The 15248-nt window shown below is 42.4% G+C and overlaps 1 protein-coding gene across 1 annotated transcript in view; it reads left to right on the forward strand.

Annotated features, from left to right (window-relative positions):
• The first annotated feature begins 582 nt into the window (after positions 1-582).
• The window catches only part of LOC135049867 (LHFPL tetraspan subfamily member 7 protein-like), a 362577-nt gene continuing 347911 nt past the window's right edge, over positions 583-15248 (forward strand). The window contains exon 1 of the mRNA XM_063955816.1: positions 583-1151. Coding sequence (XP_063811886.1) covers positions 837-1151 — 315 coding nt within the window. The 5' untranslated portion in view covers positions 583-836. The remainder of the gene's footprint in view (positions 1152-15248) is intronic.

Below are 15248 nucleotides of genomic sequence, written 5' to 3' on the forward strand. Positions count from 1 at the left end.
GTACTGTGTGGCGTAATTGGAATTGGGGTTATTATTGTGTGGCCATGCCCCTTGCCAGCAAAAACACACCCCTTTTTGGGCTGTGCGCCAAATGTGCAAACTGTTCCTATTTAAAATATAGGAGGTACAAACACCAAAATAAGGACTGCTATAGGTGAAGGGTGATGGTGCTGGTAAAGAGAGGCAAGGTCAGAGGCGGAAACAGCGGTGGTGGTGCTAGGGGGCACCAGCCAACATTTTGCCTAGGGCATCATATTGGTTAGGGCCGGCTCTGGGCTATATGATAAATACTGAATCATCATCATCATCATCAAAACAACAACAACAACACATACCGAAGTATCAAAGAATAATTGTTTCACTATTTCATAAATAGAACAATAAAATACAATACACACACAAAAGAGTTGGAATAAATGTAGACACAGAAGTCCAGCAGTGCTATAAATGAATGCCCGGCTACTGTACAGTACGTGGAGTGGGGACAGTGAGTGACAGCTCCTGCTCCCTCCCTGTGGATGACACCTGTGTGAGCAGCTCCCGGTGTTGGCATTGGAAGCCCCCTCCCCAGCGCCCATTCCTCCATACTGCACATATATGTGAGCCAGGGCTGGGACACATGCCCATCCCTGCCTCTGCTGTCATGCATCCTGCAGCCTGGATGTGACTTCTCCCAGCCCCAGAAAGTTGCAGCGTGTGTGAGGACAATCCCCGTCGCCTGGTTCGGGGTCAGCAAAGCACCAGGTGCTCCCCATGTCAGGCTAGGAGCACCCCCATTGTATAGCAGAGGAGGGGAAGGGGGTGGGAGGATTTCGGATTTCCCCTCTGCCTCCCAGATGCGTTCCCTGCTGATCCGCAATAAGAAGAGCGCAGGGCTGGATGAGGCTTTGGGGCTGGTTCCCCAGCAGCAGCCCAGGATGTTCAGCTGTGTGTCCGGCTTCTGGGTGCTGCTCTCCGCCTGCCTGCTCGCTGTCTGTAGCTTCAGCTTCCTCTCCCCGGCTTGGATAGTGAGATCCGTCGATACAGAGGGACAGGAGCCGGTGAGCTTCGGGCTGCTTTGGCACTGCTCCGACAACCTGGAGCTCAGGTCCGGGTGCTACGCCTTCGGGGGACTGGGGAGGTTCAATGACATCCCATCCAGCTCCTGGCAGGTGAGTGGCACATCTGGGGCTGCCTGTGGGGTGTATGGGAGCTGCTGACAGGGCACATGCCATGCTACAGTATCTGATCTGCACACCTATAGCCTGGGGATGGATTGATAGATAGATAGATAGATAGATAGATAGATAGATAGATAGATAGATAGATAGATAGATAGATAGATAGATACTGATAGACACAGTTTAAGTTTCTTTCCTGTAAAAGCCATGCCATATAACCATATGAAGAAATAAAATCTCCCCATAGTAATTAATAGATGTGTCTCCTCCACTAGTGATGGAAGGAAAGCTCTGCAGGCTCTATCTCTTAATCATGTCATTGCAATTAGTAGATGGGTGTATGTACTGGAACCCAGCAATACTGGGGACTGATGCACTGAGCATACTGATAGTCAGTATACATTGTACAAAGTGCACTCTGTGCTTGGCAATTATCACATATCAAGTGGAAAATAGCAAACAGCCTTCAGGGAGGACAGCTCACATCATTAATATTACACTTGTATGTCTGGATGTGCAGAAGTGGAGTGATAATGTGTCGCCAATTAGATCTTACGTAGGAGGATAAGCATCATGTGTGAGAACAGCAAGGGACACTTATCACCAGGATATGTCTGCACATAGCTCTTTCTTTCATGTTCATTAGGAATCATTTTATATATGTAGTGCAGCAATTATGCCTTGATGTTGTCGCATATCTATTCTAGCTATATATAAATATTTGAAATATATTGGTGTGTATCTGGTTTAGAATTATTAATGTGCAGCAATAACACATGCTTTATGTAGTTTATACTGTTCACCAATGACACATGCTTCATGTATTTATTATTGTCCAGCAATGACAAATACTCTGTATACCTATTAGTGTCCAGCAATGACACATACTGTATATACCCGAGTGTCCAGCAATGCCACATACTGTACATACCTATGAGTGTCCAGCAATGCCACATACTGTACATACCTATGAGTGTCCAGCAATGACACATACTGTACATACCTATGAGTGTCCAGCAATGACACATACTGTATATACCTGAGTGTCCAGCAATGCCGCATACTGTACATACCTATGAGTGTCCAGCAATGCCACATACTGTACATACCTATGAGTGTCCAGCAATGACACATACTGTACATACCTATGAGTGTCCAGCAATGACACATACTGTACGCACCTATGAGTGTCCAGCAATGACACATACTGTACGTACCTGAGTGTCCAGCAATGACACATACTGTACATACCTATGAGTGTCCAGCAATGACACATACTGTACGTACCTATGAGTGTCCAGCAATGACACATACTGTACGTACCTATGAGTGTCCAGCAATGACACATACTGTACGTACCTGAGTGTCCAGCAGTGACACATACTGTACATACCTATGTGTCCAGCAATGACACATACTGTACGTACCTGAGTGTCAAGCAATGACACATACTGTACATACCTGAGTGTCCAGCAATGACACATACTGTACGTACCTATGAGTGTCCAGCAATGACACATACTGTACGTACATATGAGTGTCCAGCAATGACACATACTGTACGTACCTATGAGTGTCCAGCAATGACACATACTGTACATAGCTATGAGTGTCCAGCAATGACACATACTGTACGTACCTATGAGTGTCCAGCAATGACACATACTGTACGTACCTATGAGTGTCCAGCAATGAGACAGTTTTTCATGTATTAATGACTAGCAGGGACTCATCATATTATTGCTAGTGCTAACTACTGTACTTGCAGGTTATTTGCAACTGATTGGAATTGTGTACCATAGCATCCTGCTGCCCCTCCTGGGAGTTTCTCAATTCAAAAGTCTCTTTTAACAATTCCCCGTTAACATGGTTACAGAGCAGGAAATAGTCAGTGCCCTCCCATCCGATAACAATCCAAATGACTATAATGCTAATGAAGCAAACCTCAAGTGATAAAACACAGTGCAGTTACATGACATTAAGGGGGACATATGCACATTGAAGACCCAAACAATGGGGACACATGCTCAGAAGGGCAGAGTTTGGGCCACGGAACGCTGACCCAGCGCTGTACTCACCTCTGTACAATGTAGTAATAAAAGAAAAAACCTGCAGTAATGGAAATTCCAACACTGACTCTAAGGATAACTTATTCACTGTCTGATACCTACATCCATGCTAAACAGTTTTATATACTGTAATAGTATATAGTACTCTGCCACATAGGCATAATAACCATATGTATTGATCATGAAAACCACATGTGCGTAAATATATATATAGAGAGAGCGAGCGAGCAAGGCAGATAATTCAGCATCTTGCAACATCTAATACTTGCTCTGTTGCCATCCTCAGATATTCAAGGTAGGTACAAACTCCAAGGGAGAACAGGTGACACTCAGAGACTGCGTAATAGGTGACACGTGAAAAAAAGAAAGAAATATTTTATCACCTATTATGGAGTCTCCAAGTGTCGTTATTCTCTCTAGGAGTTTGTATCTCTCTCTCTCTCTTTCTCTCTCTCTCTCTATACTGTATATAAAACTCTATTTTATCTCCCATGTGATATTTACTATTTATGTTGCATGGGGTGCTGGGTTTCAGAGGGGATTTTGCATAGGTGACTGGCACAACTAATTCACAGTCTGCAAGAAAATGGGACAGAAAGAGTCTGGTGGTGGGAAAATGTGAGCTTTCCCCTTTTGTATCTGGTGGTCTATTTATGTGGGCGTTGTGCAGAAATCTAAAGGTTTTTATATTCCACAAAAAATGGACCAGTGCACCTTTTGTAATGCTGATAAGTTGTTTGAAAACAGGAGCATCATTAGTGAGTCAGCGCACGGGGCTTGTTACATCATTGTGCATGCAGAACACTGTGGCCAGCCGGCTTTATATACAACCTTTGTCTTCCTGGGTTAGCTGTCAGAATAGAAAATGATCCCTTTGGTGATGTTATTGTAAATTTCCCTCTCCTGTCCTATGTGAATGTAGTAAGAGCATGTTCCAGATTGGTAGGAGATCTGTTTTAACCACAGTGACCTCTGCTTAAGTTAATATGTTAATATTGTCAGATATTCTGCGTTTTTAAATGTAATTATTTTTCCACCGTATTTTTTTCCTTTCCCGAGTTGTACTTTGCAAATTAAAATCTCTCTCTCCCTCTCTCTCTCTTTCTCTCTCTCTCTCTCTCTCTCTCTCTCTCTCTCTCTCTCTCTATCTGTCTACCTATCCACCTATCTAGTTAGCTGTCTATCCATTATACATACAAGCTCTCATCAACCTTATAGAAAAGGTAAAAACAATACCAGGCAAAGGGATTTCACAAGAGATGCAAATCCACAGCAATAACTATTAGTAAATAATTAGCAAGAGAGAGAGAGAGAGAGAGAGAGAGAGAGAGAGAGAGAGAGACAGAGATGTTATACTATTTTATAATTACAATTAATATTCCACAGAATTCCTCATTTACATCTTTGCTATACTTCTCAACTAACAGGAATCATCTTCTCCTGGTCCTGAAGTAGTTAGGTTAGAATACAGATTAACAAAATCCTGAGAGAACAACAAGGACTTGTATACAGTACTTCTTGCTTCTTATGGGGATACAACAAGAATGAATGAACTTATTTGACCAGGAATGATCAATAAATGAACAACCAGTCAGAGTGGTTTTCCTACTCTCCAGCCAGGATCGCACGGTTCCAAAAAGGGATTTTTCTTCTTTAATATGTAAGCATTGTTCCCCTATTACAGCTTCTAGCAGTAATAAAAAAAATCAGTTATTGTTGCAATTTATCATTAAAATGTTGCCGGAGATGAGTGATACTTAGCTGTCCGGCGATGCTGTCCTAAAGTGGTACTAGGGGTTTTACTACTTCGGCACCCACGTTTTTTGGATTTAAGCCTATATGACCCCCGTTTGCCATTTCACACGTATGCAGTGGAACTTGAAACCTGACTAGTAAAGAATATCTTAGAAAAATACTAAAACAATAATTATTTAGCCAGCATTACAGTTATAAAACAAAAAAAAAGGTTTTTTTATTTGAAATAAAGCATCTTTTCTATTAATAATCTCTGCTATAGCCACACTGAAATGGTGATAGCGAAATGAGGGCAGGATATTTCAGGGTCTAACTTAGAGAGGGACAATAAGGAACAGGGGAACCTCCCACCCATGTATATTTTCCCAAACTCCACCATTACAGTCCAGGTTTTAAAGATATCCATGTTTGAGCACAGGTGACTTAATTAGTACCTCAGTCAATTTGATTTAACCGTTGGGAAATTTGAGTTCATAGATGGGGAAAGAAACAACTGTAATCTTATACGAAAACAACCCAAAATGTGTAAAAAATAAAAAAAAAAGAATACAAGTGATAATTATTAATTACGTTTCTTACATAGCGCAGCAAATTCCGTTGCGCTTTACAACTGGTAATTTTAAGAAAAATCCGAGTACAGCACAAGCCTTGCGCTCTTAAGCAAATAATTAGTAGCAGGTTTCAAGCCTGTAGAGTACACCCAAACCTCTCTAAAGTAGATACACCAATAAAAACAAAAATGCTGAAACTTGCGCTAAAACAGAACCCCTATTTATATATGGGATATTAAAAAGATCACACTCAAATAGGAAAGGTGAATGAGATCCTTCCCAACAGCGATGATGCTTGTATTTCTCTCTGGTTGGAATGGAACTTACATTACATACTTTTGAGGAGTGCACGTAAAGGTATCTTTAAATACTCTTTAATAAATAGACATTGCATCCTCACTTGAACACATGCAGGAGGTTACACAGAACTACACTTACATATTCTTTCTGTCACAAGTGCATGTAGCAGTATCTTTTGGTCCTCCCAAATGGCCTCAGGTCACATACAAATGGATCAGGTGAAGTGTCCAAAAGTAAGATTTTTTATGTATAAAAGTTCTACATAAAATAACAAAGAGAGCAGGACAAGAAGTTGCAGTGGGTGCCGATTACCATTGGAGAAATCCTGATTGTCAAAGGACCCAACACACGTCCCAGCTGCAGACTCTGATACCGTGATCCAGATGGTTAGAGGGTCCGGGGTCTCACAGATAACTTTCCGACACAGCCACTGGTCTCCGCACGAACGGCTTCAACGTGTTTCAGGGAATCTTTTTTGAAACTTCACCTGATCCTTTTGTATGTGACTTAAGGCCATTTAATTAGAAAAAAATGTTTTATATGAAATTGATATTTGCCCCAGCACCATATTCACATTTTGTTCCAAAACAAAATGCATTGATGAAAGTCTATTATTTCAACGATGGCTTTTTCCACTTACTGTAACTATGGAGATACATTTACTTATGCTGTCAATCAATGGTTTACACCAGTGGTTCCCAAACCCAGTCCTCAAGGACCCCCAACAGTTCATGTTTTCCGGGTCTCCTCACAGAATTGCTAGTGAAATAATTATCTCCACCTGTGGATCTTTTCAAATGTTTCAGTAAGTAATGAAAGAATACACCTGCTAGGTGACCTGGAAAAGGACTTAGGTGTCCTCATAGATAGCAAGCTAAGCAGTAGTACCCAAAGTAGGACTGCAGCAAAGAAGGCTAATAAGATATTAGCATGCATAAAAAGGGGTATTGATGCTAGGGACGAGAGTATTATACTCCCGTTATATAAATCACTAGTGAGGCCACACCTTGAATACTGTGTACAATTCTGGGCACCGTACTACAAAAAGGATATCCTGGAGCTTGAAAAGGTACAGAGGAGGGCGACCAAACTAATTAAGGGCATGGAGACGATGGAATACAAGGAAAGGCTTGAAAGACTAGGCATGTTTACATTGGAAAAGCGGAGACTAAGAGGGGATATGATCAACATCTACAAATATATAAGGGGACAATACACAGAGCTTGCGCGGGACCTGTTTTTGGTTAGATCAACACAGAGGACTCGTGGACACTCGCTCAGGTTAGAGGAGAGGAGATTCCGCACAATACGGCGTAAAGGCTTTTTCACGGTAAGGACAATACGTGTTTGGAATTCCCTGCCCGAGGGAGTTGTAATGGCGGAATCTGTCAACACCTTTAAGAATGGGTTAGATAAATTCCTATTGGATAAGGATATCCAGGGGTATGGTGCATAGTCATGCATTATAGTTACTATAAATAGGGATAAAATGCAATGGCTGACAGCAGCATCAGTCAGAAATTTTAGTCAAATCATCATGCATAGGACACCACAAATAGGTTGAACTCGATGGACAATTGTCTTTTTTCAACCTCAGATACTATGTTACTATGATACTATGTATGTTACCTGCTAGGTGACCTGGAAAACATGAACTGTTGGGGGTCTTTGAGGACTGAGTTTGGGAACCACTGGTCTACACTATATAGCCTGAGTAAAGGAGAATTTATTTTTATTATCGCAGCCCAAATTCTAATGAGAGCGGTGCAGTGTTTGTTTTTATATAACATTTGTTCTGGGCAATGAATCATTAAATACACTGGTGGTTGTTTGTGGGGTATCCGGTGGAAGGCACAGTAGGAGAATCAGATTGTTCTAGAAAAGGAACTCCTGGCTCAAACAAGCTAGATGCAAGAAGGGAAACGTCCATGCTTTTGTTTCTCATTAAACTTATTACAGGTCCAGAGGCACCATTTATCAGAGTTATTACAAAAGAAATAGACAATTTATAAAATAACGACTAAGATAACGTCATGCACCATACACAGTTTCATAGAAAAAGCTTTAACTATGGAGGGCCATGGAACATAAGCAACCGTAAGTGCGTTATGTGACCAGTCAGGCAAGATGTACGCAAATACTGTGGAGAAGGCACTTTGGGCCTAATTCACTATGGATCGCTATTGAGGCTGAGATAGCGATGTTCACAAATCTGCTATTGCTAAAAATCAAATGTGAAGAGCCACCCAGAAAGGATAAAGGATGCCCACCGATGCATTCGCAAATCTGCTTATGCATTAGCAGAATCACAAATTAACACCATCGACATTTGCTGCCGACCCCATCATACTCAAATCAATAAGAATGCAGTCGCACTGGGCGCCATGTTTTTGAATGTAGCGTTTGAAGATGATGTCAGATACACTCCCCGAAAACGGCCATGACAGGCCTGCGTTTCCCCAGCCACTCCCCACAAACGCCCTGTTACCACCCACAAGCGGTCACTTTCTGTCAATTAAAATACGTTCACTTTACAATCTGCATAACCTCACATTTGCAAATGAAAATGAATCAGGCCCTTTGCTCGCATTTAGTAAAACGGTTCCGTTATAGTTGTGCAACAACATTTTAGAACGTGATTTGTGAAATCACCACCGACTAGACAGTTGTCTATGATTGGCACGAGAAACTGGAAACAACTAAATGTTTGTGTAAAGGTAAAAGCCCTGGGCGAGCGTGTGTATCTATGAGAATGTCCCTGTCATTTATCAGTGCAGCCCAAATAAATCCACAACCGACTATTTGAAAAATGTTGTGGAAGCTGCTTCAGATGATTTCCTACAAACTGCAGTTATTGTGTGACTAGGACAGTATCACAATTCATAATCTCTGTGCAGGAACGCAGGAGCGTTGTGAGGAAGAGCGTTTTATTGAGATCTAATTTTTAGAGATGAGTCAAACTTCCACACTAGCAGGAAAATTAACAAACAGAACGTTTGCATATTGGGGGACGGAACATCCAAGATCAACAGTGGAGCATGTGCGGGATTCCCCAAAGGTTAATGTCTTCTGTGCTGTGTCCTGTAAAATGTGTATAGCCCTTCTTTTTTCAAGAAAAATATGTTACCAGGAGCTTACTGTATGCTTATTAATTGGTTGATGCCTCAACTGCACAAAAACAGTGACACTTCATTTTTCAACAAAATTGAGCACCGCCACACTGGCACCACAAAGTTAGAAATCACACTTCCACAGCAATATATTGGCTGTGCAACGAACGGTAATATGTCTGTACTGTACTGGTTCTGTACTAAGTTTAATAAGAATACACACGCATGGAAGTTTCTCTTCTTGCATCTAGTTTATTTGACCCAGAAGTTCCTTTTCTAGAACAATCGGATTCTCCTACTGCACCTTCCACCGGATACCCCACAAACAACCACTGCCCAGTACAAATTGCCCACAACAAATGTTATATAAAAACAAACACTGCTCCGCTCTCATTAGAATTTGGGCTACGAATATAAAAATAAATTCTCCTTTACTCAGGCTTTATAGTGTAGACCAGTGGTTCCCAAACTCTATCCTCAAAGACCCCCAACAGTTCATGTTTTCCAGGTTTCCTCACAGTATCGCAAGTGAAGTGATGTTCCTTATTGTCACCCTCTAAGCTCCACCCTGAAATAACCTGCCCTCTGTCTCCTGTGAATAGATGATGTGCGCATGCGCGAAGCATCTATTCTCTGCTACTCTACAGCAGAGCAATGAGTGACAGAGTCCTCACAACTGCCCCACCACCCACCGCAGGACACTGCAGCTTGCTGGTGGGACAGTGGTACAGTCCTAAAAATATGGGACAGTTCCGATAAAATGAGGACAGCTGGGAGGTATGGAACAGTGGGTGCCGGAGTGGTAAGGCACCAAGTACCACTGTAGGACAGCATTGCCGGACAACTAAGTATCACTCTTTTCCAGCAACAATTTAATGATAAATTGCGACAATAACTGATTTTTTTTTATCACTGCTATAAGCTGTAATAGGGGCCCAATGGTTACATATTAAAGAAGATAAATCCTCCCAAATATCCCATTTTGGCAACTGTGTGATAATTTATTGATCATTCCTGGGCAATTAAGTTCATTCATTCTTATTGTATCCCCATAAGAAGCAAGTCCTTATTGTTTTTTTTTATATATATTGTTGAGCAATTTTTTTTTAGATCATTGAGCCAATTCAAGTGCCTGCAGTTTCTCGTAATGACGCTCAACAATTTGCAGGAGCAAATGATCAAGGCAGCATTTGTGATCAATGTATACAATATAAAATATACATCACATTATTAGATGGCACTACTGCCTTTGTAAAGTAAATTTAGCTGAGCAATAACAAACAGGAATAAATCTGTACTGTTCATAGGACTGGGGACCACAGATGAAGGTGCATCGTGCTGCTGCCCACCTGTTGCCCATCACTGAATTAGCAACTACAGTGCACAAATTTCCCTGCTACCCTGGTAGACAGTCTGACCCTCGACTTTATTGTTGACTAATCTGCTGTTTTCGAATTGTTAATGAAATAAGATAAACTGCTGCTTCCTTGGTATACAGTGGTTGCAGTTAATTTGCTGGCTGTCGGGATCCCGGCGGACAGGCTGCGGACACCGGAATCCCGACAGCTGGCAATACCGACAGGGGCTATTCCCACTCGTGGGTGTCCACGACACCCCTAGAGTGGGAATAGAACCTGTGGTGAGCGAAGTGAGCCATCGAACTCGCATCATGGCGAGTGCAGTGAGCCCGCAAGGAGACTCTTTGCGCTCGTCCCGCTGCCAGCATTCTGGCTGGCGGGATGCTGCTGTCAGGATATTGACAGCCGGCATCCCGTCCACCGGTAATACATATGTATTTGTATACAGTTTGCTTTATATTTTTTGCAAGACATTTTATGCTAGAGCAAAAGCAATGTACCTGTAGCAGGTGCACAGAACTCGTAGCTGGAGTAGAACAGTGATGGACAAAGTAATACTGAGTTAGGGTGCCAGTCAATGTAATCTAGGAGCTGGCAGGACCCGCTGCAGAGCCAGAGATGATGCACACACACTGACATCAATAAAAGACTCACAAAAGTTAGGAGCCAGCAGTAATATTTTAGGGGTATTGGCAGCTTGTTTCCAACATTTGAACAGGCTTAGAGTAGAATTTATTGCAGTTAACAGTACACCATGGCACAGAATATTTTTTGCTATTAACTGAAATATCCCAAACTATTCACAGCTAAACACATCAGATCTGTCACACAATAGTACAGATTCTTCCCTTATTCCTAAACCATAGCACATTATTCACTGCAATAAACTAATTTGTACTACTGCTTTTCCACCAAAATCCCGGTTCTGACCCGAATTTTTTACCCGGCATTTTGCTAGGTCTCACTCTCCAATGTCCCCGTATCCACTGCACTGCCGGGTTGACACCGTTTCCACTGAATAAGGGAAACCCGGGAAAGCACAATAAAAACTGTGCTGTCATAAAAAAGGGCCTTTGCTGTGGCTCACAAAAATGAGGTCACAGAAAAGGGAAAAAAAGGCAGGGATGGGGACTGCTCACAGGATTGCAGCAATGATGAACGACGAGTTAACAGTGTGTTGCTCTGAATTCCTGAATGTTTGCAGCCCTCTCTGTGCTCTGTCACCTGTGCCTGTGTGCCCAGCTCTCCTAGCAGCCACCAGCATGAAAACAGCCTTTCCCAGCGTCTCCTCTGGTCCCTGGGCAATGACATCATCTTCCAGTGCCCAGTAGGGACCAATCAGCTGCTTTTTGTAAATACCCAGGTCAAAATTCCCGGGTAAGAGCTGTTTCCACTGCAGTTCACCAGGGAAAGACCCGCTAAAACCCTGCTTGTGACCAGGGTAAAAATCCCAGGTCACTTTACACAGGATTTTTGAATTGTAGCATTTTCCACTGAAAAAAATCCTGCGCGTTCATGTGAAAAGAAACTGAATTTTCATGTCAGTGGAAAGGGGGTATAATACTGTCACAGTATCAGAAAGGTGTAAGCAAAAGCCGGTTATGCCTGCTAGTAAATTGGTTGTTTGCTAAACAACTTGTTTATAAACAACTCTTGTATATTCTCCTTGATCTTTGGCATGTCATTATCACACCATGACCAATTTCATGAACAAAAAATTGTAAGAAGGTGATAATGACCTTTTATAAACATTACGTTTCCAGAGCAATTATATCCCAAGATGAGAGCACTTCCCCTAGAAGCCGATTCTCAGTATGTTTATTTATTACAGTACATAGTGCTTCAATTAATCTAAGTGCTTTGTAACACAGAAGAGCTGCTCTCAGTGGCATTGTTCTTGCTGAGACTTTCTAAGTTACTGGACATTGATTGGCTGAGCAATGAGTGGCCCTCTTCCAATCCTCACCACTCAAGCCAACAAACTTCCATCCCCATCTATTATATTCCAGCAGCTGAATCTCTGCCCAACATTGGGGCAGATAATCCATAACAATCATTTCATCCGTGTAATTTCATTAAAACCATTATCCTGATTAGATGTCATGATTGCTAATTGGTTCTCGCTACTGCAGATACAGGACTGGTGGAAAACAATTGTTCTGGGCAAACTATTTCTATTACTTTGCTTCTCGGAAGTGTCCTTGAAAATACATAATGAAAACAGCTTTCATACAGTCTGTACATCCCATCCCAAGTATTTCCAATAGAAAACTTGGTCAGAATACATAAGTGGATTAATTGTTACCTTAATATTCAAGACACAAAGGTTGGAACACATTAAGTGATATTGGTCTCTTATGGTAACATGACAATTTGAAAGCTAACCATTTATAACTTTTGTCAATCAGTTGTAACCGTGTTAAATTCATCTTAAATGGCAGCTGGCAATGCATCAAAAACATAAGTAGGCTTTAGAATGCTTAAAATGTCTATTTTTATGTATCCGTTGCAATGCTTTGACTAACATAGTGGCAGAGATGAATTGGATATTGAATGTTCTGTTTACACTTGAATTACTGTTATATGTTATGCCAAATGAGAACTCTCAGTCATCTTTTGTAAACGGAATCCCTGTTTTAGTAACACTTTACAACAGAACTCGCCAACCTATGACTCAGTAGCTACTGTGGAACTATGAAGTTCATTGTGGCCTGCCAGGATTTGTAGCTGCAAAACAGATGAGGTGCCACAGATAGCCTAACACTGCTTTATAGGGGTTCACTACGGCTGGCCGGCGGTCGGGCTCCCGGCGACCAGCATACCGGCGCCGGGAGGCCGACCGCCGGCTTACCGACAGTGTGGCGAGCGCAAATGAGCCCCCTGCGGGCTCGCTGCGCTCGCCACGCTACGCGCGCCACACTATTTTATTCTCCCTCTATGGGGGTCGTGGACCCCTACGAGGGAAAATAAGTGTCGGTATGCCGGCTGTTGGGCTCCCGGCGCCGGTATACTGAGCGCCGGGAGCCCGAGCGCCGGCATACAGAAGACCACCCCTTTATAGCAAGGTTCTTCAGCTGAGATCTGCAGTCAGCAGAAAAATGTTACTACTTGTAGCCTGCATTGTCGTTTATTTATTTAGTTTCATTTCCTCACATGCTGGAGGTCAACCACCATTTTTATTATCGGAGCGGATGCACGTGACGCAGCTGCCCCAGAAATGGTCCCGGTCCATCCCCTTTCAGCCCGCCCCACCCCCACCAGTGCTGCGTCGCCACCCTGTGAAGGCCTGCAGCCGTCAATCACATTTCGGTCGTATCCATTGGGGATGCGACTGCAATGTGTGGGGTCGTGCAGCCGCGATGCACCCTCTGCGCATGCGCAGTTTGCCTCCATCTGCAAACTGCACTGCAGGAAGCATCAGCAGACGGGTCTGAATGACCCGCTTTGGTCGGGCCTCACCCAGCAGCTACAGTACACCCACTTCTATCAATGTATTTTTACTTCTGATTCTGGGTTGTAAAGTTGGGACTTCAACATTACAAAGTTAGTATGGTGGAAAAAGACACCGGTCCACCATCATCATCATTATCATCATTAATAACCTTTCATAAATTCTAATTGTGTTGATTTAAACTGAGGAAAGCAAAAACAAAAGGTTTGATATTGCCAACCAAGATTCAAAATGGTCAGATGTATGATTTAAATGTTGCCACTTGCATTTATAATTGCCACTGGAAGTGGTGCCATCATTTTAGCTGTATTGCATTGTCGGACCTGGATGTGCCCTTATTACAGCATACACACTTTGGACGTTATCCAGAGTCAGTCTGAAACAGACTAGCAAATCCATTGCCATCTTTGTGACTGATTCAAAGCCAGTTCCATAAGCAAATACTAAGCTGAGACGTCTTCCCAATGGTTGTGGTTCCCTCCAGTAACATCACCAGGGTTAGATTACACATTCACCAGCATCAGGGCACACAGAGCTCAGACCCCTCCAGAGGGCTGCGATTGGCAATTTAGTCACATTGCAAACCCACACCACACCCTTAGTCTACTTGTGCTGTGACTGCACGCCCCAGCGCGACTGCATACAAGCTCACTTCCCAATACTCTAGTCCGATGCCAGCTCTGATCTCAGACCCCTAGTCACAAACAGTTTCACATCACTTTTGAGACTGAAAAAAGTCACAGAATGCAAAGTCTCATATAAGCTATGTACAAAAACACAATTTGTGATTATAAGATCGTCAGTAACAATTCAGAATGACTGTGAATAAGGCCCATCATATGCTCAGTCAGACAGCACTGTTGTCCAGTGTCCTGAAAATCCTTTCTGACCATAAATTCCCTGCACCAGTCACCCTCATAATGTTCTCTGCTAATCGTTGCTACAGATACATTATACTGTAAGAAAGGCATCAAATCTATTTAGAAATACTCAGACTGAATTGGTCATTAACACCTCCTTTAAGTATTCTATTACCTTAGTATTCCACAGCATAACCAACCAATATTAAAAACCATTTCTATGCTTATGAAGAAATCGTGTTCCATTTGCAGTTGACTACCCTTTGTCCTCTATATGAAAGGACAATTATACAAATCTTTATTGACCTTACTCATTTACACTTATTAATAGTTTTTATAACCTCTTGACAAGTAACCCCATCTATTCCTTTTATTAATAAGGTTGCTTGCCTCTGAAACCTTTTGAGTGTCCTTACGGTGATATGGGCAAAATGTCCACCATATTTAGGATGTAGTATAAGTGACGACTTATACAGTGGTAATGCTATGCCTGCACCACATCCATCTATCCCACTTGTAATGCATGGCACTCAGTGGTGATAAGCAGATTCTGTCAGCTAGTATTTCCTTTCTGTTTCCTTCGCAGGTTTTCCAATTTGTGTTTTATTTAATGTGAAAATGTCCATGGCCTAGA

Source organism: Pseudophryne corroboree, chromosome 2 (assembly GCF_028390025.1).
Source record: "Pseudophryne corroboree isolate aPseCor3 chromosome 2, aPseCor3.hap2, whole genome shotgun sequence".
In the NCBI taxonomy this organism is placed as follows: Eukaryota; Metazoa; Chordata; class Amphibia; order Anura; family Myobatrachidae; genus Pseudophryne; species Pseudophryne corroboree.